General features: G+C 47.2%; 1 protein-coding gene and 1 non-coding gene across 2 annotated transcripts in view; one reads left to right on the plus strand and one right to left on the minus strand.

The window, feature by feature from the left end:
- The window catches only part of MOCOS (molybdenum cofactor sulfurase), an 83,996-nt gene extending 65,449 nt beyond the window's left edge, over positions 1–18,547 (minus strand). Inside the window, exons 1-6 of the mRNA XM_032245306.1 lie at positions 18,390–18,547; positions 10,892–10,981; positions 7,523–7,589; positions 5,964–6,605; positions 3,468–3,544; positions 1,137–1,336 (exon numbers count right to left, since the gene is read on the minus strand). Coding sequence (XP_032101197.1) covers positions 1,137–1,336; positions 3,468–3,544; positions 5,964–6,605; positions 7,523–7,589; positions 10,892–10,981; positions 18,390–18,531 — 1,218 coding nt within the window. The 5' untranslated portion in view covers positions 18,532–18,547. The remainder of the gene's footprint in view (positions 1–1,136; positions 1,337–3,467; positions 3,545–5,963; positions 6,606–7,522; positions 7,590–10,891; positions 10,982–18,389) is intronic.
- Positions 18,548–24,507: 5,960 nt separating this feature from the next.
- LOC116528253 lies at positions 24,508–24,646 on the plus strand. Its single transcript, XR_004258946.1, has one exon. It is a non-coding gene; the product is annotated as a U4 spliceosomal RNA (small nuclear RNA).
- The last annotated feature ends 947 nt before the right edge of the window (positions 24,647–25,593 follow it).

Below are 25,593 nucleotides of genomic sequence, written 5' to 3' on the forward strand. Positions count from 1 at the left end.
CCTGTAATCCCAGCACTTTGGGAGGCCAAGGCAGGATCACCTGAAGTCAGGAGATCGAGACAAGCCTGGCCAAAATAGCAAAATGCCGTCTCTAAAAATATAAAAATTTTTTGTACTAAAAATAGAAAAATTAGCCAGGTGTGCTGATGTGTGTGTTAATTCCAGCTACTCTGGAGACTGAGGCATGAGAATTGCTTGAACCTGAGAGGTGTAGGTTACAGTGAGCCAAGATCATGCCATTGCACTCCAGGCTGGCTGAAAGAGCAACTCAATCTTTTTTTAATAAAAAAAAAAAAAATGTGGATGCGGATGTGGTTTCAAGGGAAACCCAGCATCATCTTCCAATCATTCAACAATCAAATCTGTTCCCCACAGAGCTGCTCCAGAAGGGACCTTTGGTTCCTGAGGTCTATCTGTGACACCCCGTCTGGTAACTACCTACCACCATGCCTGAGTGCTCAGTGCAATTCTGGACATTTTAGTGGACCAGGAAGTGAAGTGAGTAGCTTACTCAACTATGGCAAAGACCCAGCCGTTCCCTACCTGTAAGCCACTGTGGGCATTTTTTATGGCTATACCTGTAGAAACTACTTTTAGCCAACTCACCATATCCTTTGAATTCACAAGATGCATAAACTAAGGTAGAAATAGGGCTTCTGTGATACTAAATGATGATTTCAGCGTCTCAAAAGAAAGGGCTTTTGAGTTCCAAACAATATCCAAACAAAGGGTGGTAACAAGCCCCTGATTTTATGGGATGCTGTAATATGGTCTGGCACATCGCAGGAACCACCGGACTCTGGATGACTCTGGACGTGAAATGACCTCAGCCACAGTGTTCTGTCTGCACTACCTTTCTGTACATACTATAGTGTATACAAAAGTGTCGCCCCTGCTGCAAGCTGTCAGGTGTCCCCTTCCACTGCATTCAGAGGAACTGGCCTCTTTCCTCCTACGTGAAAGTTACCACTTTGGCTAGGTAAAGAGGGCTGCAAAGCAAGGGTGAATGAGGGTGAAAGGCTGTGGCTGAGGGCCAGGTGGCCTCTTCAAGTGTGTGGACTTCGTTACACAGTATTGCTCTCATCCGGAACTCAGACGAGTTGTAACAAGGTCGGCAGGATACAAAGAAAACCCACCTGGGAGTAACCAATGATGTTCCCCTTGTCATCCAGCACATTAAAATTGATGACTGGACCCTGAACCTCAGGGCTGCTGAAGTCAGAATCGCTGTAAATCCGTACCACAGGGGCTCCGTTGGGGTACTGGAGAGAGGACAGGGCCGCGTATGTATACTGAGCCAAGGTGAAGGTGTGCTGCTTGATATTCTCCATTCCACCTCAAATCAATCATGAAAAACAAGAGAATCATGAGCTTTATGTAAATTCCCTTTTTTTTTTTTTTTTTTTTTTGAGACAGGGTTTCACTTTGTCACCCAGGCTAGAGTGCAGTGGAACGATCACGGCTCACTGCAGACTCAACCTCCTGGGCTCAGGTGATTCTCTCACCTCAGCCTCCCAAGCAACTGGGACTACCAGCATGCACCACCATACCTGGCTAATTTTTGTATTTTTTGCAGAGATGGAGTTTCACCATGTTGCCCAGGCTGGTCTCAAACTCCTGGGCTCAAGTCATCTGTCTGACTCAGCCTCCCAAAATGCTGGGTATACAGGCATGAGCCACCACACCTGGCCCCATTAACTCACTTTTAAGAAAACAACTTTGTTATAACTGGCAAACCTGGACCTCGCATTAATGATTTTAAATGCATGTAAGTAGTGGATGGTACTTCCCTTATGACAAATGTTTAGGTCTTCAGTAATGAACAACAGAATTTCTCCATAGGCATTCCTGTCATCCTCTTTGTTTATATAAAATGTGACTTAAATATTTAGATATTCAGACCCTTTGGTAACAGATCACAAAATGTACATTTTTTTCTCTAAACATATTTTTGCTATTTTTATTTATTTATGTTTAAATCATTTTAACACTACACAAAGCAATGAAGAATACATGCTTCAACATGAATGAACCATGGAAACGTGCTAAGTGAAGCCAAACACAAAAAAACAAATCTTGTATGATTCTATTTATGAGTTACCAAGAAAAGGCAAATCCACAGAGACAAAAAGTAGTTCTAAGGGCTGAAGGGGGAGGGGGGAATAGGGAGTTATTGTTTAATGGGTACAGAGTTTCTGTTTGGGATGATAAAAAAAAAAGTTCTGCAGAAAATCAGACACCGCATATTCTCACTCATAGGCTGGTGTTGAACAATGAGAACACATGGACATAGGGAGGGGAGCATCACACACTGGGGTCTGTTGGGGAGGGCTAGGAGAGGAACAGCAGGAGGTGGGGAGGTTGGGCATGGATAACATGGGGAGAAATGCCAGATATAGGTGACGGGGGGATGGAGGCTGCAAATCACATTGCCATGCATGCCTATGCAACAGTCCTGAATGATCCAGACATGTACTCCAGAACCTAAAGTACACTTAAAAAAAAAAAGTTCTGGAAATAGACAGTGGTGATGGTGACTTGACATTTTGAATGTACTTACCATCACTGAGCTCTACACTTAAAAATAGTTAAAATGGTAAATTTTATGTTATGTATATTTTACCACAATTTTTTTTTAAATAAAGGATCAATTACGTAGGAAAAAAAATCAGGGCTTGCTATCTTGTGGACTGGTACAGTCATCCTTTGTATTCAGAGGTGCCCAGCCCTGTTAGACCCTGTCACTTGCAGTTTGGGGGCCCTGTTAATATCTTCCCTTGGAAAGTGCTCATTTCTCAGTGCTTTACTGACTCCCCCCTTTGTCTGTCTTTACTGACTCCTCCCTTTGTCCTGGATCATGCCCACTCACCTCGTCTGCCCCTAATGTTGAACTAAGGCTAAGGAACTGAAGGATCCCCTTCCTGTGATAAAAGAGCACTGGCCAGGAAAGAAAGCATGCCTCACGTGAAGACTGTCGGTTGAGAGCTCATGGTTAGGCATCAGTATGACCTGAGTTAAATCCTAGCCTTCCTGGTTTCCACCTCCCTGGCCTGGAAGGCATTTAACCTCTCTGAGCATCAGCTCGTTCACAGGCAGAGTTCCCCCATGGGGCACTGGGGTGGACCCAGAAAGGTAAGAGCAGGTAAAGGCCTCAGGATCTGTAACCATTCCCAGGACCCAGGGAGGCTCTTCCATTCTGTGAAGCCAGCAATCTACTGATTTGGAATGTCTTCTACCTGTTAAAATGTTATTTTAGCTGACAAAACAAAAAACAGTCCAAAAAGCCCCACCTCATTCTCTTGCTCTCTGAAGTAGTTTTGAAGTTACTTGGAATCAAATGTAGCTGGATGGAGTGCCAGTCATGTCCACAGACTCTGTCTCCCTCATCTGAATCACACTTGAGCCAGGGATCCCTCAAGGACACAACAGCAGGAGGAAATTTTACAGGGTTAGAAACATCCACTGACCTGTGAGGCGCTCCAGGGTGTCAAATCCATGTTTTAGCGCGATCACATCAAGGAATGAGATAGTGCCATCTTCAAACCTATAACCACAGGGTGAGGAGAACAGGTCAAGCTGTGGCCAATGCAATCCATGTGCATTTTATGGTATATAATGTGGTTTAGATTTTAGACTTAGCTGTTCATATGGGTTGGCTTTGTGTCCTCACCCAAGTCTCATCTCTAATTGTAATCCCCAGGTGTCGAGGGATGGACCTGGTAGGAGGTGATTGGATCATGGGGGTGGTTTCCCTCATGCTGTTCTCATTTCATGACAGTGAGGGAGTTCTCACAAGATCTGATGGTTTTATCAATGGAAGTTCCCCTGGGCTCTTCTCTGTCTCTCCTGCTGTCTTGTGAAGAAGGTGCCTGCTTCCCCTTCCACTGTGATTGTAAGTTTCCCGAGGCCTCTCCAGCCATGCAGAACTGTGAGCCAATTAAACCTCCTTTGTTTATACATTACCCAGTCTTGGGTCGTTATCTTTACAGCAGTGTGAAATTGGACTGATACAGCTGTAATCTATTAATACCTTCCCTCTGCTATCTTATAAAACATTGCCCTCCCCTTCAGGAGAAGGGGCTTTTTACACCAAGACTGTCTGGCTGCCTCTAGCCCTGACCCACTCTGCAGTTTTCTTGGGCTGCTTTAAATTTCCTAGGGTGGCCAGGTGCAGTGACTCATGCCCATTATCCCAACACTTTGGGAGGCCCAGGTGGGAGGATCACTTGAGGCCAGGAGTTTGAAACCACCTGCCTATGCAACATAGCAAGACCTCATCTTTACAAAATGTTTTTAACTATCTAGTTATTAATTAGTTGTAAATTATGTATTGATCAAATACTTATTAGATTCTTCCTTAGAATAAAATAGGAGTTTTTTGTTTCTATCAAGGGATGTATTTCACTGAGTCATAAAATACATAAAGTTAAGAACACAGTCAAGGTGCCCATTCAATAAAAACTTTAGGTTGAGTAGTAAATCTCTTGAGTTCTGGTCCTAAGTTTCTAAGGAAAAAAAAATGGCTTATAATGGTAAATAAGTATATTCAGCTTTCTAAGAATATTGGTGTGTCATCTGCTGTAAAGTCATCCACCTGAATCAAAGGAAAGAGGTCTGATTCTCCCAGCCCAACCATGCCCTGGCCCCCAGTGAGCTGCCCCACTTCTCTTGTCCTTCAGGGGCCCTTAGTGGCCAAATTAAATTTGAGGCATCATTTTGTTCTGCCTGTAACTTACATTATGTTATGCCTGGCATTTGTTTCTCACTTGGTTCTACCACATGGCAAATTATCACGCTTGGAGTCAAAAGGTTTTACATGAGCATTCCTGTCTTAGAAGCCCCCCAACTATGGACAAGTCCTAAAAAAAAGAGACATTAAATAGCCTCCTAACCTTGATCCCCACCATTCTGATGCATCACCTATGTTAGCTTTAAAAGAACAATATTATCATTTCTACTTTACAGAAAACACATGAGGTACAGAGAACAAGTTACATGTCCCCTCACTGCTATGCTGTGGAGGAGTGGGAACTCACTCCCCAGAGGTCCAGCCATAGGCCTACACAGCTAACGATGACTCTATTGTCAAGGCTGTGGCCCTATGTGCAGGACCCTTGAGTCTGTGTGGGGTCCATGGGGGATCTAAAGCTCTTCCCATCTAGGCCTGAGGCCTTCTCTGGCCCCCGTAGGTAATTAGTTGCCTACCCAAACCTGTGTCCCCACTGTTGACCCAGCAGAACCCTGGGTCAGCCACCATTTTCAGCCTTGACACACTCAACCTTACAGGTCTCAGCCATCACCATCTGAAAGATTCCTGGGCATAACCCACACTACCTGCCCTTGCAGCCTGGGGAAGAGGCATATGCCAACCACCCAGGCAGAGGCCTCTGGCATTTGCGGGCAAGTGACAGCCTGCATCCAGACTCCTCTGTCTGTAACTCATTCACGGTGGGGCTCACAGAGGCTGCTGCTAACACTGCCACAAGTCTGGAGGCCTCTGCTTTACCTGATTCTTCCTGCTAAGTGCCAGGCTGAGCTGATCCTAGCTGCTGGAGAACCAGCTGTGCTGTCAATGTGTGGGCAGACTTGCTCCAAACGGTGCCACCTTTTAAAGCTATTGTTTCAACTGCTGCAACCACTTGTCAGTGCTGAAGGCAAAGACCTGGTAGCTCACCCTTGAGGGCCTCTCACCTCTCCTGTATGCAGTTCTTATCTGCAGGCCCCGGTCCTCTCACAGCTCTGGAGAAGCCCTCAAACGGGAGCAGAGTTCACTGAACCACCTGTGTTACCTCCAGCCAACCTTTGCCTCCCAGATGTAAGCCCTATCATCAGCCTGTCCCTGCCAGCAACCTGAATTCTCCTGACCCCCAAAGCCAGACCTACCCCTTGCAGAATCCTCCAGGGGAAACAGGCCAGCCCCCACCTTGCTAACTCCTCTGGTCCCTCCCCTGTGGCAAGGTTACCTTTGAGTCACTGACGGCCTCGGGATGTAGAAGTCTTCTCCTGCTAGGTAGGCAGAGGCTGTGCCTCCTCCAAAGTAGGTCTTCCTCAGTAGAGGAGCCACACGATTATGGACCAGCAGAGCCCCCAGGCCCGTAGGGAACCCGAAGATCTTATAGAAGGAGATGGGGACAAAGTCGGCCTGGTGAGCTGACAGATCCAAAGGCGAGGTGCTCACGTAGGAGGCTGCGTCGAGCAGCACAAACCACTTCCCAAGTGTGCTCACAGGGCACAACCACCCAGACTTGATCTCTTCTATCCAGGACAGGGGGTATCTGGCTCCAGAAAAGTTACTCTGAGCTGGGTAGCAGAAGAGATGAGGCAACTTGCAGTCTGGGTCGTTGGCTGAAGCACGACGTGCCTTTGCAGACCACAGGTCCTCTGGCCTGACTGGGGTGGACATGACATTCATGGCCATGGTCACGTTCCTCATGCCCACTACAGAAGTGTGGCTGTCGGTGAGGTAACAGAACCGACTCCCACTGCTCTCTGGGCCCTGGGGCACCCACGGAAAGGCCTCTGCCACCAGTTTGAGAGCAGCCGTGCTCCCGGCAGTGAAGATCACACTGTAGTCCTCTGCGGTGGTGTGGAAGTGCGCCAGGATTCTGGAAGAAGCACAGCATCCCCGCAACCCCCGGATCTCAGCCCCAGTGCTGAATGTTTGCAGGCTGTTTTATTTCTATTAACTATGACAGCTTTACCTTCATGGCTAGCAGAAACTCCGGATAGGCTTTGCCACAGCTGTGAAATTAGGGCAGGGGCAATGGAAGCCGTGGGAATGACTTCCAGTTGGCAAAATCCCCTTAACTCCCAAATATCACTGGATATCTCCAATTACATATGACAAAAAGCCACAATAAACTTAATCAGAGTTAATAATACCCTCTTTCCTTGGTGCTTTCTACCCAGCTCTAACATAACAAGGTTTAAGTAGTAATCAATCTGTTTACATTGCTTTTAATTTTGGCAACCCTAATAGCAAAACAGTATCACTTTCAAATTTGAAATAACTCGAAATTGTGTTAATAATTTTAAGTACCACCTGGAAATTATTTGTCAGATACTATTATGTATAGAAAGTATAGAGAGCTATTTAACATACAAATACTAGTAAAAAAAAAAAAAAAGGGAAAAAAGACAGGAAGAAAACAAGATGCCTAATAAAGCTTCTTATGAAAAGGAAAACCAGAGAAAGGGTACTTTTCTTCTTTCTGAAAACAAGACCTAGGCTCCTGGGTCACTCCCTGTCACTCTGTACTGCAGTGTCTCTGGAGCCACACAGAACAGCTGTGTGCACCTCACAGCCACCCGCCTGTGCGTCTCATCTGCCCCACCCTGTACCTACTCCCCCGTGCCTTCCTGAGCTCTGACCCTGATGTTTGCCATCATGCGTGCACTGCCTTTTAGCCTACTATGATCCTCCTGAAACCAACTCAGAATCTTTGTGGGGTGCAGGCAAGTCCTAGGAAGGAAGACTGTCCGCCCAGGTATGCCCAGTCAGGCAGGTATCCCTGACGCTTACCTGTAGCGCACCTGCTCCACAGTGTCATGAGTGAGCTTGCTGCTGATGTTCCGGCTGTGAGGATTACCTGGCAGATTACAAAGACAAGGCCACCAAGTCACTACTTATGGTCTCTTCTTTTGTGTTCCTTCCAAAGCCACTCCCTCAGTTTCTCAAAAAGCTCAACATAAAACTATCATATCACCTAATAATTCTGCTCCTAGATTTCTACCCCTCAAAAGTGAAAACTTGTGTCCATACAGACTTGCATGAGAATGTTCATAGTAGCTTTATTCAGAAAGCCAAATTCTGGACACAACGTAAATGTCCATCAATGGGTGAACAAATAGACAAAATATGCTATGTCCATAAAATAAAAAGTGATTTGGCTTTTCGCTCTCTTGCTCTGTCACCCAGGATGCAGGGCAGTGACATGATCATAGCTCACTGTAACCTCAAACTCCTGAGCTCGAGGGATCCTTCCCTTCTCAGCCTCCTGAGTAACTGGCACTACAGATGTGCACCACTACACATGGTTAACTTTTTAAAATTAGTTTTTGTAGAGATGAGATCTCACTATGTTGCCCAGGCTGGTCATAAACTCTTGAGTTCAAGCAATCTTCCTACCTCAGCCTCCCCAAGTGCTGGAATTAAAGGCATGAGCCTCCGCACCCAGCCAGGGAAGTTATTTGCCAATAAAAAGGAACAAACTCCTGGCTGTGTCATGAATGAACTTCAAAAGTATGCTAAGTGAAAGACTCCAGACACAAGAATACACATAATGCATTAATCAATTTACATAAAATGTCCAGCAAAAGACTTGTAGAGAGGTACAGAAAGAAGTAGATTAGCAGCTGCCTGGGGCTGAGGGCAGCAACAAGGATTAGCTGTAATGGGCATGAGGGATCTTACTGGAGGAATAAAAACATCTAACTGAAGTATAGTGACAATTGCATCACTAGATCAATTACTAAAAATCACCATTGGACACCTGAAATCGACTTTTTTAGAGAGACAGAATCTTACTCTTTCACCCAGGCTGGAGTACAAGTAGCATGATCATAGCTGACTATAACCTTGAATTCCTGGGCTCAAGGGATCCTCCTGCCTCAGCCTCCTGAACAGCTGGCACCATAGGCATGTGCCACCACACCTGGCTAATTTTTTTAATTTTTGTTTTTGTAAAGATAGGCTCTTGCTATCCTGCCCAGGCTTGCCTTGAACTCCTGGGCTCAAGCAATCCTCCTACTTTGGCCTCCCAAAGCACTGGGATTATAGGCCTGAGACACTGTACTTGGCTGGCAAATTTTATGATATGTTTTAAAAAATAAATAAAAAAAACCCTCTCCTCACTAGTAAAACTAAATAGGATCGGGAAGAATATTTTAGAGCTGGAAGTCAGCTCAAAAGCAAGCCAGTGCAAGAGTCTGTTCTACAAGTTTCAGAGAGTTGGCCAGTGGCTTTGTTCATTAGCTCCAGAGAATGCAGTAACAGCCTCAGGAGGCTGTTACTAAGTAAATCTAAGTTCCCATTTACTGTTCTGCAGATCCCACCCCCACTTCTGGTACTATTCCCACAGAAATAACTTATCCTGGCCTCCAAATATGTGAAGGGGGCTACTGTGCAGCCCTTGGCCACCTACTCTCAAGGATAAATGCCCTCCTCCCAATTTCACTCTTCCTCTTAACTTCCAGTTTTGCTCCCTTCCCAGTATCCCCACCAAGTGTGTCCCAGAATATTATGATCTCCCTCAAATTTAACCCCAAGACACGCTTTGGTAGGGCCTGACCTATAAGGCTGGGCACCAGCAATTCTCAGGAACTACATGTGCTCATTAACGCAGGCTTGGCCCTTTTGTTCTAGATGTTTTTTTCTCCAAAATACATTGAAAGATCACACTGGATTTCTGCTCACTGCAGCTACATGTTCCGTTTCCACATTGCTAGTAACCTGTGGGACCTGGTAATTATCCTCGTTGCCTTTCCTCTGCTTGGCTTTAGCTCTGCATCATTAGGACCATCTGCAATCTCAACTCTGTCATCTCTCAGGCTTTCCCACAGTTATGACTCTTGCAAAAGTCAAAGAAGGAGAATTGCAGGTCTCTTTGCAAATTGCAGATTAAAATCAACATAAATCCCTCCTTGGCACCTTCCCAGAAGACTGTTTACCAGATTTAAATCTGCTGGCTGCCCAGAGCCAAGATCCAAACCCCTTAATGTGGAATAACAGACCTATCCTGAATCGAAGCACTCTGATGGAGGCTAAGAGCTTGGGCTCTGGAGCTAAACTGCCTGGAAAGCAAGCTTCTAGCTCCCCTAAGCTCCAGTCTTTCCTGAGCAGCCTCAGGCTAGTTACCTGCCCTCTCTGGGGCCCTATTTCTTTACCTATAAAACAGGAGTGATACCAGAACCTATACCTCTTTGATTGTTGTGAGACTGAAGAGAGAAAGCTCATAGCAAGTACCTGGTAAATGTTATTTATCGCTATTCTCATCACAAATGCTACAATTGCTACTGCTGCTATGATTTCACATTTTCTTTCCAAGGTATATGTAGATCATGTTGTGCTGCTAATAAATGCCACTGGTGACTCTCCATTGTTCCTGTAACAAAGATCAAGCATCGACAACTCTCTGCACTGGCTTCCTCTCCTGCTCTCCTTCCCTCCCTCTGTGTTCCTGGACTGGTTCCTGAAACCACTACAGCATCTTAGCTCAGGTTGTTACCTTGCCTGCTCACACTTCTCCTCCTCTTGTCTGAGTGAATTCTGGCTCATCCTCCAGCAACCATTCCACTCTACTCCAAAGGAAGCTTTTCCTGACATGCATAAGCCAAGCCCACTGTCACTGCAGATACAGGCTGCCCTGGACCCAGGCACCTTTTGTCCATCCTTCACACAGTTGGTAATCACATTTATTTGGAGTTTACTTAAGATCTTGTCTTCCAGGACTAGACCACAGTGTCCAAGAAGAAAGGGACTGTGTTTATTTTGTTCCCATTATAGCACTGTGCCCCACACACCATAGTGGCTCAGTGCACAGTTACGGAGTGAAGGACTGAATTAACATCCCTCCTGCCACCCCACTCTCTGCACTGTATGGGGCCACTCACCACCACCAAACAGCAGCTTTAAATCTCTGTGCCCTTCCTGACACTGGCCCCTTCTTCTGGTTGTAACCTATGTGTCTGTCCCTGAGCCAGCTCCCTCCATCTCGGCCACATATATACAACACAGAATGACCCAGAGTGCTTGCCTGGCCCCTAACTGACATGGGGCTTATTCAGCTTTTTATAGTTAGAAGAGTCCCGGTCTATTAATCCAACATTTAGTATACATAGGTGTATCAGCTTCATGTAGTTGACTAAAACCCGTTTTAGGCGTTTTCTTTACCATAAATGTTTTCCATGAGATCACTAGTGAAGCTTTCAAGCTGGCTCTGGGAGAACAAGGTGGCACCTGCATGGTCAAGGTAGACAGTTCCTGAAAGAAAACATAAAATAAAGCTGCAGGTTGTTTCTCATCAGTCTTTCAGTACTTTTACCTGACTCTTGTTTGGGGAAGCCCAACCAATGCCATCTAACATGTGTAGACCTAACACCAGGCCACTGACTTCCCTGAGCCTCTTGATATGTGCCTCTTAATCCAAGTATAGGCATGAGCGTTGGAAGGACTACACTTCTAATGTTGAAGGACCTTTAAATCCCTGAGAGAGCCCTCCTGATCAATCAGCTCCCTTCACTCTTTCATGAACCTGGAACAGAATCCCACACAGAGAAGGCGCCCGGCAGACATTCGTGATGAAAGGCAGCAAAGCTGTTTCACATTATGACTCATACCCTGTTCTGGAAGTTCTGGAAGGATTCCCTGAGGAGAAAGTCCCGATCCTACTATCCCACACTGCTCTGCACCCTACAACCTTAATGCATCAGGGAGAGCTTCTGAGAATACAAGGAATGCAAATGATTCTTCCAGCCTTTCTCAGAGAGAAATGCAACTTTAGATGAAAATGAGATACCGTGGTTTACTGATGAGTTTGGCAGAGATCAGAGGTTGGATAACTCCCTGTGCAGATGAAGGAGTGCGAAACAAGCTCACTGCTACATGGCTGGTAGGAACATGCACAGGTACACCTTCTTCACACTCAGCAATGTGGCAACATCAGTTCATGCTTTAAAATGTCCACACCCCTTGACCTAGCAATTTCTCTTGCAGGAATTCATCTTATAAATACCCACGTTTTTGTGAAATGACATGAATATAAGGATATTCAGTGAACCATTCCCTGCAATAGCAAAAGATTAGAAACAACTTAAATGTCCATCAATGTGCATTTAAAATAAAGAAACATTGTACAGTATCTAATAAGTACTGACATGAAACAAACTCTAAGATACACTTTCAAGTACATATAATGTGAAGAGATCCATTCATTCACTTATCAAATATTTTGTTTTATATAGAATGGATTGTTTGTTTTATCACAGCTTTGTTGAGATGCAACATAAAATTCACGCTCTCAAAGTATACAATTCAGTGGTTTTTAATATAGTCATAAGTTACACAAATATCACCACTAATCTTAGAACATTTTCATTCATCCCCAAAAGAAATCCCATTTCATTACCAATCGCTCCCCAATGCCTCCAACCCCAGCCCTTGATAACCACTAATCTACTTTCTGCTCCTCTAGATTTGCCTATTCTGGACATTTCATGTAAAAGGAGCCATGCAATATGTGGCCTTTGCTGTCTGACTTCTTTCACTTAGCATGTTTTCAAGGCATGGCCATATTGTAGCATGTATCAGAACTTCATTCCTTTTATGGCAGAATAGTATTCCATTGTAGGAGTATACCACATTTTATTTATCGATTCATCTACTGAGGAATATTTGGGCTGTTTCCACTTTTGAGTATTATAAATGATTGCTGCTGTGAATATTGGCATACAAGCTTTTGTGTGGATGTGTTTTCTCTCATTTGGTAGGTTGTCCTTTCACTTTCTTTATGGTATCCATTGAAACATATAAGTTTTTTTAACTTTGATAAAGTCCAATTTGTCTATTTGTGTTGTTGTTGCTTATATTTTTGGTGTCATAAGAAATCATCTAATTCAAGGTCCTAGTGATTTACTCTTACATATTATTCTAAGAATCTTTTAGCTCTTTCACATTTAGATCTTTAACCCATTTTGAGTTAATTTTTGAATGCAGTATGAGGTAGGGGTCTAAGTTCATTCTTTTGCATATCAATATCCAGTTGACCCAACATCACTTATTTAAGAGGTTATTCTTTCCCTCATTGAATACTCTTGATATCCATTGAAAATCAATTAACCATAGATGTTGGATTTATTAAATCAAAATTCTATTTCATTTGTCGATATGTGTATACTTATGCCAATACCACACTGTCTTCATTCTGTAACTTTGTAATAAGTTTTGAAAGTTAGTGTGATTCCTCCAATTTTGATTTTTTCTTTCAAGATTGCTTTGAGGCTAGGCGCAGTGGCCCACATCTGTAATCCCAGCACTTTGGGAAGCCAAGGTGGGTAAATCATTTGAGGTCAGGAGTTCAAGATCAACCTGGCCAACATGGTGAAACCCCATTTCTAATAAAAATACAAAAATTAGCCAGGTGGTAATGGCACACACTTGTAACCCCAGCTACTCAGGAGGCTGAGACAGGAGAATCAATTGAGCCTGGGAAGTGGAGGTTGCAGTGAGCCAAGATTGCTCCACTATACTCCAGTCTTCGTGAGAGAGTGAGGTCCTGTCTCAAAAAAACAACAAAAAAAATTGCTTTGGCTATTCTGAGTCACTTGCATTTCTATATAAATTTCAGGATCAGCTTGTCAATTTCTGCAAAAAGGCAGCTGTATTTTTATAGGGATTGCATTAAATCTGTATGTCAATTTGAGAATTATTGTCACGTTAACAATATTAAGTCTTCCGAGCCATCAATACAGGATATCTTTCCATTTATTTTAGTTGTCTTTAATTTCTTTCATGATGTTTTACAATTTTAAGTGTATATCATACTTCTGATAAATTTTTTGCCGTGTATTTTATTATTTTTGATGCCTTAGGAACTGTTTTCCTGATTTCGTTTTCATAGTATCTATTACCAATGTATAGAAATCGAACTGATGTTTGCATATTGACCTTGTATCCTACAGCTTGGCTAAATTTGTTTTTAAATTCCAATAGTTTTGTGTTTGGATTCCTTGAAATGTTTTATATACAGAATTACATTATTGGCAAGTAAAGATAGTCATACTTCTTTCTAACCTGGATCCCTTCTGTTTTGTTTTCCCGCCTAATTTCCCTGGCTAGAGCCTCCAGTACGATGTTGAATAGAAGTGGTGAGAACAGACACCTTTGTCTTGTTTCAAACTCAGGATGAAAGTTTTCAGTCTTTTACCACTAAGAATGATGTTAGCTGGGCAGGGGTAGGTGGAGGTGGTGGTTTGCAGATGGTCTTTATCAATTGGTTAATTTTTCCTTCGTTCCTAGTTTATTGGGTGTGTTTGCATTCAAGAAATACTGAGCATCTACTATGTGCCAGGCATTGTTCTAAGTGCTGGGGACACAGCAGTGAACAAAATAGAAACTAGCATGATAATGACAGAGAAAGACCTTAAACAAACACGAATGATGGCAGGTGGTAAAATACATGGCTCACTTGTGTTTACAAAAAAAAAAAAATGTAAGGGCCAGATACCGTGACTCACACCTATAATCCCAGCATTTTGGGAAGCCAAGGTAGAAGGATTGCTTGAGGCCAGGAATTTGAGACCAGCGTAAGCAACATAGTGAGACCCCCATCGCTATAGAAATAAATAAATAGCTAGCCATGGTAGTGCACACCTGTAGTCCCAGCTACTTGGGAGGCTGAGGCGAGAGGATAGCTTAAGCCCAAGAGGTCAAGGTGGTGGTGAGCTATGATCATGCATTCCAGCCTGGGTGACAGAGCAAGTCCCTGTCTCAAAAAGTGTGCACATGCACACATAAATATAGACAATCACTGGAAAGATACACAAGACATGAGTGACAGCAACTGACTCTGAGGTAGCCACAGTGGCTGCAGCGGAGTGAGAGGGAGGCTTCCTGGCGATTCTTCACCTTCCTTTGGCAACTTTTGAATCTGATACCATTAAATGTTATGAGTGCATTCTCACATTGCTATAAAGAACTACCTGAGACTGGGTAGTTTATAAAGAAAAGAGGTTTAATTGACTCACAGTTGCTCAGGCTGTACAAGAGGCATGGCTGGGGAGGCGTCAGGATACTTTACAATCATGGTAGAAGGCAAAGCAAGCACATCTTCATATGGTAGCGGGGAGTGGGGAGAGAATCCGCTTGTGAAGGGGGAGGTGCTTCACACTTTTTTCTTTTTTTTTTTTTTTTTTTTTTTTTTTTTTGAGAGAGAAGGTCTTGTTCTGTTGCCCAGACTAGAGTGCAGGGGCTCAATCTGAGCTCACTACAACCTCCACCTCCTGGGTTCAGCCTCCCATGTAGCTGGGATTACAGGTATGTGCCATCACATGAGGCTAATTTTTTATATTTTTAATAGAGATGGGTTTTTGCCGTGTTGGCCTGGCTGGGCTCCCAGAGTGCTGGGATTACAGGTATGAACCACTGCACCTGGCCAAAGAAATAATACACATTTTTTTTTTTTTTTAGAGAAGATCTCACTCTGTTGCCCAGGCTGAAGTGCAATGGCAAGATCTCAACTCACCGCAGCTTCCACTTCCTGGGCTCAAGCAATTCTCCCACCTCAGCCTCCTGAGTAGCTGGGACTTCAGGCATGCACCACCACACCTGCCTAATTTTTGTATTTTTTGTAGAGATGGGGTTACACCATGTTGCCCAGGCTGGTCTTAAACTCCTGGGCTCAAGTGATCTGCCTGCCTCAGCCTCCAAAGTGGTGGGAATTCAGGCTTAAGCCACCATACTCACTTTGTGCTACACACTTTAAACAACCAGATCTTGTGAGAACTCACTCTCACGAGAACTGAAAGAAGAAATCCACCCCCTTGATCCAATCACCTCTCACCAGTTCCCTCCCCCAACTTTGGGAATTACAATTCAACGTGAGATTTAGGTGGGGACACAAAGCCAAACCATATTAAATGTACAACCTAGTTCAAAAAGATACTTTCAAAACAATGTCTGCTTTTACTAAAGATTCAGAAACACAAAGGTACCAAACCAAAAGAAAGGCTTTTGTTCACCCAGGCATCAAGGCCACAAGTGAGACCTGGAAGTTGCTGGGACCGTCTCACACTGTGCCACAGTCTCTGCAGGTCCAAGAAGCCATTGGAGAAAAAGGGGTGCTTTGGCTTTGGGCCCAACAGTTAATTTTGCAGGAAAAAACAAAAGCGTGGGAAAGCTGTGTGCGATCAGCCATAGACGTAATATTAGAAGAAGGTCAGGCAGCATAGGGGTTAATGGTATAGAATCCAAGTCAATCAACCCAGACTTGAATCCTGCCTCCACCACCAGCCATTCTGGCCCCTGTTCCTTTATCTGCAAGATGGGATAAAGGTTAAATGAACTGGTATATGGCAGTCCCCAGTCCAATGCTCAAACACAGGAGTAGCTGTTATGAGAAGCAGGAAAATGGCCCCAAAGTTAAATCGCATCAGACCTTCTTCAAGAAAGAGAATTTCAGGGTCAACTCTGGGTCATCCCTCTCCAGGTCTCATTCCAGCAGGGTGAGTGGTCATCCTTCAGCACGAAGGCTTCCAGAGACCCTTGACACACATCCATATATTCGATATGGTCCCTTGACAAAAGCAAGGGAGTTCCCCTCCAAATAGTTAGGTAACACATTTCAGCACTTAAACTTAAATATTTAATTATCCTGAGCTACCACTTAACCAGAGAAATTCTCAAATTGGAAGAAAAACTTCATGAGGGAGAGGAGGAGCGAGGAAGAGGTAATATTATTTTGGGTTTTTTTTCCTGCCCTTCTAGGAGAAAAACAAGTGGACATGTTCCAAGGCTCCCAGCAGTGGGAGGGGCATTAGATTAGTGCACAAATCTCCACTTCAACCATAGTAGAGAAAATACGAGGAACTTGCATATGCCCACGACCAGGCACAGTGGCTCATGCCTGTCATCCCAGCACTTTGGGAGGACAAGGCAGGTGGATCACATGAGGTCAGGAGTTCGAGACCAGCCTGGCCAACATGGTGAAACCCCATCTCTGCTAAAAATACAAAAATTAGCCGGGCATGGTGGCATGTGCCTGTAATCCCAGCTACTCGGGAGGCTGAGGCCGGAAAATTGCTGGAACCCAGGAGGTGGAGGCTGCAGTGAGCCGAGATTGTGCCACTGCACTCCAGCCTGGGTGACAGAGCCAGACTCCATCTCAAAAAAAAAAAAAGTTGCCCACAACACTACCACAAATACAGTAAGCAGTATTCTGAGGGCCAGCCTGGATGACACACCCCAATTTTACATTTGAGGGAAAAAGTGCTGTTCTCTGAGGGACAAGAATGAAACCAGGAGGGGACCAGAATATAGCTCTACTTTCCCAGGGTAGCATTGAGGGAAGAGGTAGGTCAACAGTGGGCGTGAGAGAGCACAGCTGGAGGAAATTTGGGGGATTAAGAGGGCGTGGTGCTGAAATGATTACTCAGGCAGCTTTTAAGAGTTGCTTCAAAGAATGGAGAGCCTCCCTCCCCACCACCTGTGGGCATTCATAGTATCCGTCTACTTCTCAGTCGTAGGAAATTTCCATAATTAGCAGTTGAGAGAGAGAATATGAAAGCAGAAGGGTGAGGGGCTGTCTCCAGCAGGTGACCCTGAGACAGGGAAGGATGAGGAGGGAATAGAGAGGCTGGCAGAAGGCACCCCGTTCTCCCTCCTGACTCTCCCTAAGAAGCCAGAGGAGACACATAGAAGGAGGCCACAGTCCTCACAGCCCCCAAAGAGAAAACATAGTTAACCTCCACAACACCAGGAAGTGACCCAAAGGGCTGAAATCAGCTACCCGAGTAGTGAAACCTAAGTCGTGGTTGCTGTTCTGCCCCGAACAAGGGGAGCAGTCACCAGTTGTTCATCACTGCAGGTGCCCTGGGCCACGACGTGCCCACTTCACCTGCAGAACCTCACTGACTGCCTGGCACGCGGCTCTGGGGCTCAGTGAAGCCCTGCACTCAAGGTCCCTGGCACAGGGATGAGTCACAAGCTTGGACTCCGGCAGCAGAGGGCCGGGTGGGCCAAGGCCAGATGGAGCTTGATTTGCAAGTTCATCAGCACTTTCCTCTCTGAGGAAAGGCACGATGTGATCTTGGTCTTCTTATCCAATTCACAGGCTTGCCCTGTTCTTAAAGGTGAAATTGCACTGTTTGCTAATTCTCCTAGTCCCTCAGCGAGGTGGAGCTCAGAGGGATTGTTCTGACGCTGCAAGAATGAGGAAAATGAGGTTTCGAAAATCAAAACTGAATACGGGCTACCCCCGCAGAAGGCGCGGCCCTAACCTGGCGCTAGGGGCCCATGCGCCTCTCCTACCCGCTGCGGACATCCGAAGGGTCACGGCCGCTGGACATGCTGTCTTTGGCAACCCCGGCCCCAGCAGGATTTTTAGAGTGAGGGGTCTCCCACGAGAGAGGGCAAGGACCATCGAAGCCCTGCTCCGGGAGGGCGGGGAAAGGGGCACAGGGCTCGGTTGGTCCTGTCCACTGAAAAGTCTGAAGAGTAAGAGTAGTAAAAGTCTGCTGCGGGGAGCCGCGTCTGCGAAGCGGAAGCGTGGACACGTCCCTCCTGAAGTTTCAATTGAAAATGCGCCCCAAATGAGGTAGCCCCAGGAGCAAAAGCTCCGTCCAAGTCGGTTCCTGAAACCGCGTGTCCCCCACGCCTGCCCGCCCGCCGGCCTCACCTGCCAGGCGGCCGAACTCGCGCGCCCGCAGCTCGCGCAGGCTGCCCGGGCCGTAGCTGTAGGCCAGCCGCGGCGCGCTCGGATCCCAGGACATCGCGAAGGCCCGCAGCTCCAGCCCCGACTCCGCCGCCGCGCCGGCCATGGCCCGGGGTTGTCCATCCAGGCTGGCCGGGCCCCGGACTTGCGCGAGACCGGCCCACGGCGACTCCGCCCCCGCCTCGCCTCCTCGGCCGCCAGCCTCCAGCCTCTCGGAATCCGCGCCCCACATGTGGCGCCCCATGGGGCCGGCCTGCGCGCAAACGCCTGGACTTTCACCTCTGGCCCGCTCTTTCCCACCTGGGCGCGGGAGCGGGTGCCTGCTTTTAAACAATCTCTCGATGGGTCCTACGAAGATGTTCCCAGACCCTTGGAATGCCAAGTTTATTGCTATGCCCCGCTAAGAGGCCGGTGGAAGAAGCAACGAGTTGCTCTTTCCTGCTCGGCCTCCTGGAACCCCGCGACCCTCCTCCTGGCAGAGGTCCCGGGACCCTCACCCTCTCAAGCAGGGACCAGCGTCTGGCGAGAACGGGGTTGGGGGCGTTCTCGGGTGGGTGCCACCCAGCCGGGCGTGTGCTTGCTGTTTGTGAAAATAGAGCTGAGCAAAGGGGAAAGATTGGGGATCCACGAGGCTAATAAGTTCTCAGTGGCTGCGCACCATCGGAACCGGGAAGGTCGGGGGCTTCCCTCGGAGCGGGTCCAGCAGCTGGGATCCGCGTGAGCTGAGCTTCCACTCCTCCCAACCGCGTACGGGGCCCTACTTCCTGCATCTGCCTCCCCACCCCTGCATCCCGCACCACACCTCCCGCACGTGGGTTGTGGCCCGGCCCTCCCTATTGAGGCGAGAGTGCCCTAGGGCAAAGCCGCCTCTGTCCCGGACAGAAAGTGGAATAAGAGCGCCTCCTCCGATCCCCACTCGCACCTGCTCCCAGAGCGCCGGAGGCACTGCAGCTCTGTCTTCAATAGGGAGGATCTGGCCAAACCTATGTGCAGGAAGTGCTGGGAGGGATGTAGGGTTGGGGGGACAGGTGTAGAAAGTAGAGCCCAGACTTGAGGTTGCGGGGTGGGGGGAATCTCACGTGCGATCCCAGGTGCGGAGCCCGCTGCTGGGAATGGGGTGGAAGCAAGCAAGTACTGCATGCCTAGGCGAGGTACCTCGTCAGGAATCCAATGCCTGGGGCGGTGGGGAACCCGCTGCAGATGGACAGCAGGTGCTGGGGGCCCAGGGGAGATAACTCTGAGGCAGGCTCAGATAATCCAAGGCGGGCGCCCAAGTGCAGGCAGCCCACAGGCCGTTGAGGTATACAGGTGGGGAGGCGGCGGACGAGGTGGGAAGGGCGCCCATGCCCCAGGATCTCAACCTGTGCTGCATCGAGGCCAGCTATCACCCAGGGTATGGACCGCAGATGCCCTCGGACCCTTACTGATGCATGATGCATATGGATGCCCAGCGTGAGAGCCATGAGAATGCAGCTCGCGGTCCTGGCTCTCCGGGTCAGGCCCCAGGAAAGACCCGCCATTGAGAGCTCATTTGCCTCTGGCTGGAGACCCGGGGTCTGTGGACTGCAGCGCTAGAGGCCATGCCCAGGCACCTGTATTCCTCAGTGGCCTCTGCCCACCAACCACCCCAGCTCTCTCCCTCACTGCTGAATGGCCAGAACCTTACTCGACAAACACCCACAGTTGTTTGGAGAGAAGTGAATATACTGATGGATGAATGCAGGCATTCACTCATTGACATCACTGCCCACCCCACCATCTGCTTGCCTTCTGGCCATGCTTCAAGCAGGCACTTTGGATGCTGGACTGTCTTCTGTAAATGTGATTTTGGGCAGCACTAATAACAAGAGCTAGTTACAGTGCCTCACTCTGTGCCAGGCACTGCACTGTGTACACTCTTACCTGTCCTGATCGTTCAGTAATTAAATATGCAGATCTAGGAGTTAGTTCTTACAGACAGGGGAGCCCATTCATGAATGGCACGCTGAAGAGGGAGGTCCTAGGTCATTTCCCTGGGAATGTAAGGAGCACCTGCCCTCAAAGAGTTCTGCAGCCAACAAACAAACCACCAGTCCATGGGGGTGCTGCTTCAGAGAAGCTTGCCTAGTGATGGATTGGAATAGGCCAAGTCAGTGCAGAACCCCCTAGGGTATTAAAAATCACTGAGCTACCATTAATCAAGAAATACTTTAAAGCAGTTGGCTATGCCCATCTAGGGCACTGTGTGCTTGGGAGGGTGGATGTGAAGATATTATATCTACAGCTAAGTAGGAAAGTGAACCATATATGTAGCCACAAGGCAATGTGGGCTGAGTGCCCAGGGAGCACTGGTTCAGGATGCAGGTATAGAATTGCAAGAGAGGAAGGGGCTACTTCCTAGCAAGGTATCCAGAGAAGGTAGCCCAAAGGAGGAAGCCTTTGAAGTGGGCCATAGCAGTAAGCCGGTCAAGATAGGAGGAGTAGGGGATGTGAAGAAGACTAGGAGTCTTGGCTTCTAACTGGCACCCTTAGGTGCATTTAACCAAGATTCCCTGGGCCTCTCCTATCAGAAAGAGACTATCAGAAGTCAGATTGCTCGCTCTCACCTTGCCTTAAGCAGGCCTTCCATCTCCACCAAGGAAAGACTGACCTGGGGAGAGCAGTGATCTCCTGGGCCCTGTGCTACAGGCTACCACTGCCACCCCTCACCTGGTAAAGCTGCTGGCCTTGGAGCTTCCAAGCAACCTGAGCTGGTCCATGCTGAGATCCCAGGAGGCCAGCTTCTGCACCTAAAGTTTACAGCTTGGTAGGAAAACAGCTCTTTCAATTCCCACTTGCAGACCTTTCTCACCCAAGAACTTAAAAAATTATGTATCTATGAGCCAGTTGGGCAGACAGGTGAGATGCCCTCAATTTTGTACTTTAAATCTCTCCGGCTGTATGAATCTTAGTCCCTGGTGCGGGTCACTGAGACTGATTCTCTACCTCCTGATGATGCTTCCCCAAATCCCCTTGCTCCCAGGTTAACAACTCCCACCCCCAGTGTCTCCTTGCAATGGGCTCCATTTGCAAGAATCTCTACTACATACAAAGCATTTATTCATGTATTCTTACATTCATTCATTAGTTCATTCATTCACTCACTCACTTAGCAGAAAATGAATGAGTCCTTACGGAGTTAGGCTCCGAGTTGGCGGTGGAAAAAGAAAGAAAGGCAGGTTTGGGAGCTAGAAAGTGCCCTATGGGTGATTTAGGTAGAACTATCCAATGGCCATGAGCAGGCTGGATGAGCCTGTGAGAATTGGGAGCATAACCTCTTGCAACTGTCCAGGCTTGAAACACCAGAAAAGATTCACTTGAAAATTACTAGCGCTTTTGGCAGGGGCATTCATTCAGTGTCCACTGGGCAGCTGTGCCCTGCTACAAACAGGGTAGGCACTGGGAAGACAACCGTAAGCAAGTCAGTCTCTGTGCCTGAGAGGCTCCTGGGATGGGGAAGGAGATAGGTTCACAGTCAGGTCACCCCTCCAGCTGCCAAGTGCTAGAGAAGAGTCTTTCCCACAAAGGTCCAGGCTGAGGGTAAAGAGCCTCCCCCACCTGGGGCTGCTGGGAGACCTGCCTGCAGGTCCTGGAGGAGGAGGTGGGGGAGGGAGGGCAGCATTCCATATTCAAAGGCCTAGAGGTGCAAAAAGGCTCAGAAATTTCCAGATGCAGGATTTTTAATGAAGCTGGAGCACAGACTGCAGCTCTGTAGGGATAAGTGGGACAGGGAGTGAGAGAAATAAGAGGGGTCAGACTTTGCAGTACAGAGGAAAAAGCTGGCCTTGGTCCAGAAGGGACAGGACCACTCTAGAGTCTCCTCCTGAGAGTGGCGGGATCAGGGGTGTGCTTAGATCCCAGGCGGCAGTGGAGGAGGTGGGTGTGGGGAGGTTGCAGGCAGCACTGCTGGCAGAGGCTGGGCAAAAGTCCTGGCGAAGGGCAGTGAGGGCCTGGTCTGAGGCCCAGAGCATGCAGAAGTGATGAAATTCAGGGACTAATGGAACTGAGGACTGGCCCAAGGTGACTTGGTGCTGTCAGATTGGGAGACTGTGTGGACACAGGGAGTCTCAAGCATAGGGAGACAATATGGAACTCGGTTCAGGATATCTCAGTGGAGATTCAAGGCTCAAGAGGGACAGAGTGTCTGTGGTTGGAGACTTGAGTCATGTGAGGGGCTTGTGGACAGGTCACCTCCGGAGCTATGAAGTGTTTAGGGAAAGAGGGCAGAGCCCTGGGGACAGTGGCACTTAAAGGGTCTCTGTCTTATGCCACAGGTGGGAAGTTTCAGTTAAAGAAGCAGGGAACAGAGTCAGAAGAGATCACTTTGGCAATATCTAAGGCCATAAGGCCAGTTAAGACAAGTGTTACACTTCAACCATTAGGACAGATTGTTAAACGTGTTGGGTAGGCAGTGTGCAGTAGCCTACGCAGGAACAGCTCCATTATCCAGGTGGGGATGGCAGCTCCATTCTAATGGTCAAGTCCTAAATGGAGAGGAAGGGTATAGGTTTCCTCACTACTGAACCCCCTGAAAACCTTGTCCTCCCACTGGAAGATAATAGGTTGGTGCAAAAGTAATGGCAGTTTTTGCATCAAAATGGCAAAAACCGCAATTACTTTCACACCAACCTACAGTTGGGGGCTGCAATTATGAGGAACCAAACTTCCCACCAAATTATTAGGATAGGAGGTAGGAATTTCCAAGAAGGCTGAATTTGGTTTGGATAATAAAATTGTTTCCTACTAGAGTGAAATGCACACTTTTCCAAAAATGAGAACTCACAGACCTAGATGCTGGTACCTAGAAAGTCAGAAGAGTGTTGGCACAGGAAGTAGTGAGACAGACACAGCATGGGAGCAAGTTTTTCTTCAAAGACTGGTAGAGTGCCCTGGTAAAAACTGAGAGCAGTGGAAAGAAAGATCAGAAAACCCAGGAAGCTCCCTGCCCTAGAGTGATACAAGAACTTTCCTGTGAATAGAAGCTAAAAGGGCAGTTCAACATCATGACATGACTGGGAACAAGGCTCCATTATATCTAATGTTCAAAACAACCAAACCCGCCAGTACTAGGCAGACCACAGGACTGAGAGGGTGGAGGGCCCAGAGCAGCAGTCTTCCTGGTGCAGTATTTCTGGGGGCTCACTTCTGTGTTCATTCATGAGCAGGTCCACTGGGCTAGGAGAGCCCCTTCTTGGTCCCTTCTCTGCTAGCACCTCCCTCCTACTCTTTGCCCCTTACCCCTTTATGCCACCAAGACAGGAATCTCAGATATTCTATTTACTGACTGGCAGATTACATTGGAGAATGCTCCTCCACCAGCCATCAGTGTTGCCAAACTCATTCATTCCTGAATTCAGCAAATATGTGACAATACACTGCCAGATGCTGTGACAATACACTGGGAACCATCTGATTCCCAGGTGTTTAGGCTTTAGCAGGCTTGTATAGGGAGCTTGCATTGGTTGCATATCCTGTATCCATTGGCCCCTCTGATTTTGCTTTGGAAAACCACACCACATTAGAGCAGCTATGTGGTCCCATTGCGACCTACTCTGCCTCTGCCTCTGCTCCTTATCCAGAATAGGTGATCTCACAGCTCGTTACATCAGATGGGCAGGCCCAAGCTACTCAACATCTGGCTTTCCCCTGACCACTGTAACTAGTTGAGGAATGGTTGAGTCAGAGTAAAGTTAGAGATCTAATGCTCAGGGTTATTTTGTTTGATATTAACAAGGAAAAAAAGTAATGTAGGAGCTGTTTGCATTCCCCTTATGGCAATGAGGGAGGACAGCCTCAGGGGAAAGCTGCCATGTGGCCAGGCCTGGTGGCTCGACCCTATAATCCCAGCACTTTTTGGAGGCCAAGACAGAAGGATGGCTTGAGCCCAGGAGTTCGAGACCAACCTGGGCAACACAGTGAGACCCTGTCTCTATTTAAAATAGTAACAGCCGGGCACAGTGGCTCATGCCTGTAATCCCAGCACTTTGCGAGGCCAAGGCAGGTGGATCACCTGACGTCAGGAGTTCGAGACCAACCTGGCCAACATGGTGAAACCCCATCTCCAAACCGCACAGCAGCAGTATCATAGCCAATGAGGTTTATCTGAGGCACAGTTATTGCTAATTGAAAACTTTTCCCAATACCCCACCATGACAACTTGCAATACAGTAGGCATTGGCAATTTTTGACAGTCTCTATTGAGACTGAAAAAAAAAAAAGAAACCCTATCTCTACTAAAAATACAAAAATTAGCCGGGTGTGATGATGTGTGCCTATAATCTCAGGTACTCAGGAGGCTGAGGCAGGAGAATCACTCGAACCCTGGAGGCAGAGGTTGCAGTGAGCCAAGACCTTGCCACTGCACTCCAGCCTGGGCAACAGTACTCTGCTGAGCACATGGCCATCTGCAATAAATACTTAATTTCCCAGCTCCTCCTGATGCTAACTATGGCCACAACACTAAATTCTGGCTAAGGAGATTAAGCAAAATGGTATGGGACTTCCAAGAAGTGTTCTTAAAGTCTGGGGCAGGCCTTTCTTTATGCCTTCCTCCTCTTTGCTGGCTGGAATGCAAAGATCATGGCAAGCGGCTAAGCAGCCATCCTGGAAGGTGAAAGCCCCATACTGAGGTCAACAGAGTGCGAAATAAGAGGCTGGATCCTGTAAACGTCTCCCAGCCTATCCTGGTCAGCCTGTCTTGATTCCTTTCATATGAGAGAAATAAACTTTTAACCTGTGTAAACCAGAAAGAACATTTTACAATTTCTTTCACACACAGCTGAATGGAAGCCAGACTCATACACTAATCTTATCTCCACTTTTAGAGATGAGAACAGCTTGCCCAGAGTGACAGCCAGTTTAAGCCAGGTTTCTGTTGAGTACAGGTTCCAACCCTCACCTAGACTGCCCTACAAAATTCCTAGAACTTGGGCAGGAGAAAAGATGGAGGGGAAAATGTTAGCAAAAGGCAAAGACTAAGGGCAGCAGGGCAGAAGTGAGTGTGGAGTGGAAGGGGAAAGATGGGGCTGAGCAGGAAGACGCTGCCTTTGCATTCCTCTGTGTTGGGGGACAGTTTGGGAACAGTCAGCAGGCACCTGGCTGCAGGGCAGCCCCTGTAAGAGCAGCCTTTGTGGAGCTCTCTCTTCCACCC

The sequence above is a fragment of the Sapajus apella genome, unplaced genomic scaffold, assembly GCF_009761245.1.
Source record: "Sapajus apella isolate SASKATOON/1434 unplaced genomic scaffold, GSC_monkey_1.0 scaffold57, whole genome shotgun sequence".
Classification (NCBI taxonomy): Eukaryota; Metazoa; Chordata; class Mammalia; order Primates; family Cebidae; genus Sapajus; species Sapajus apella.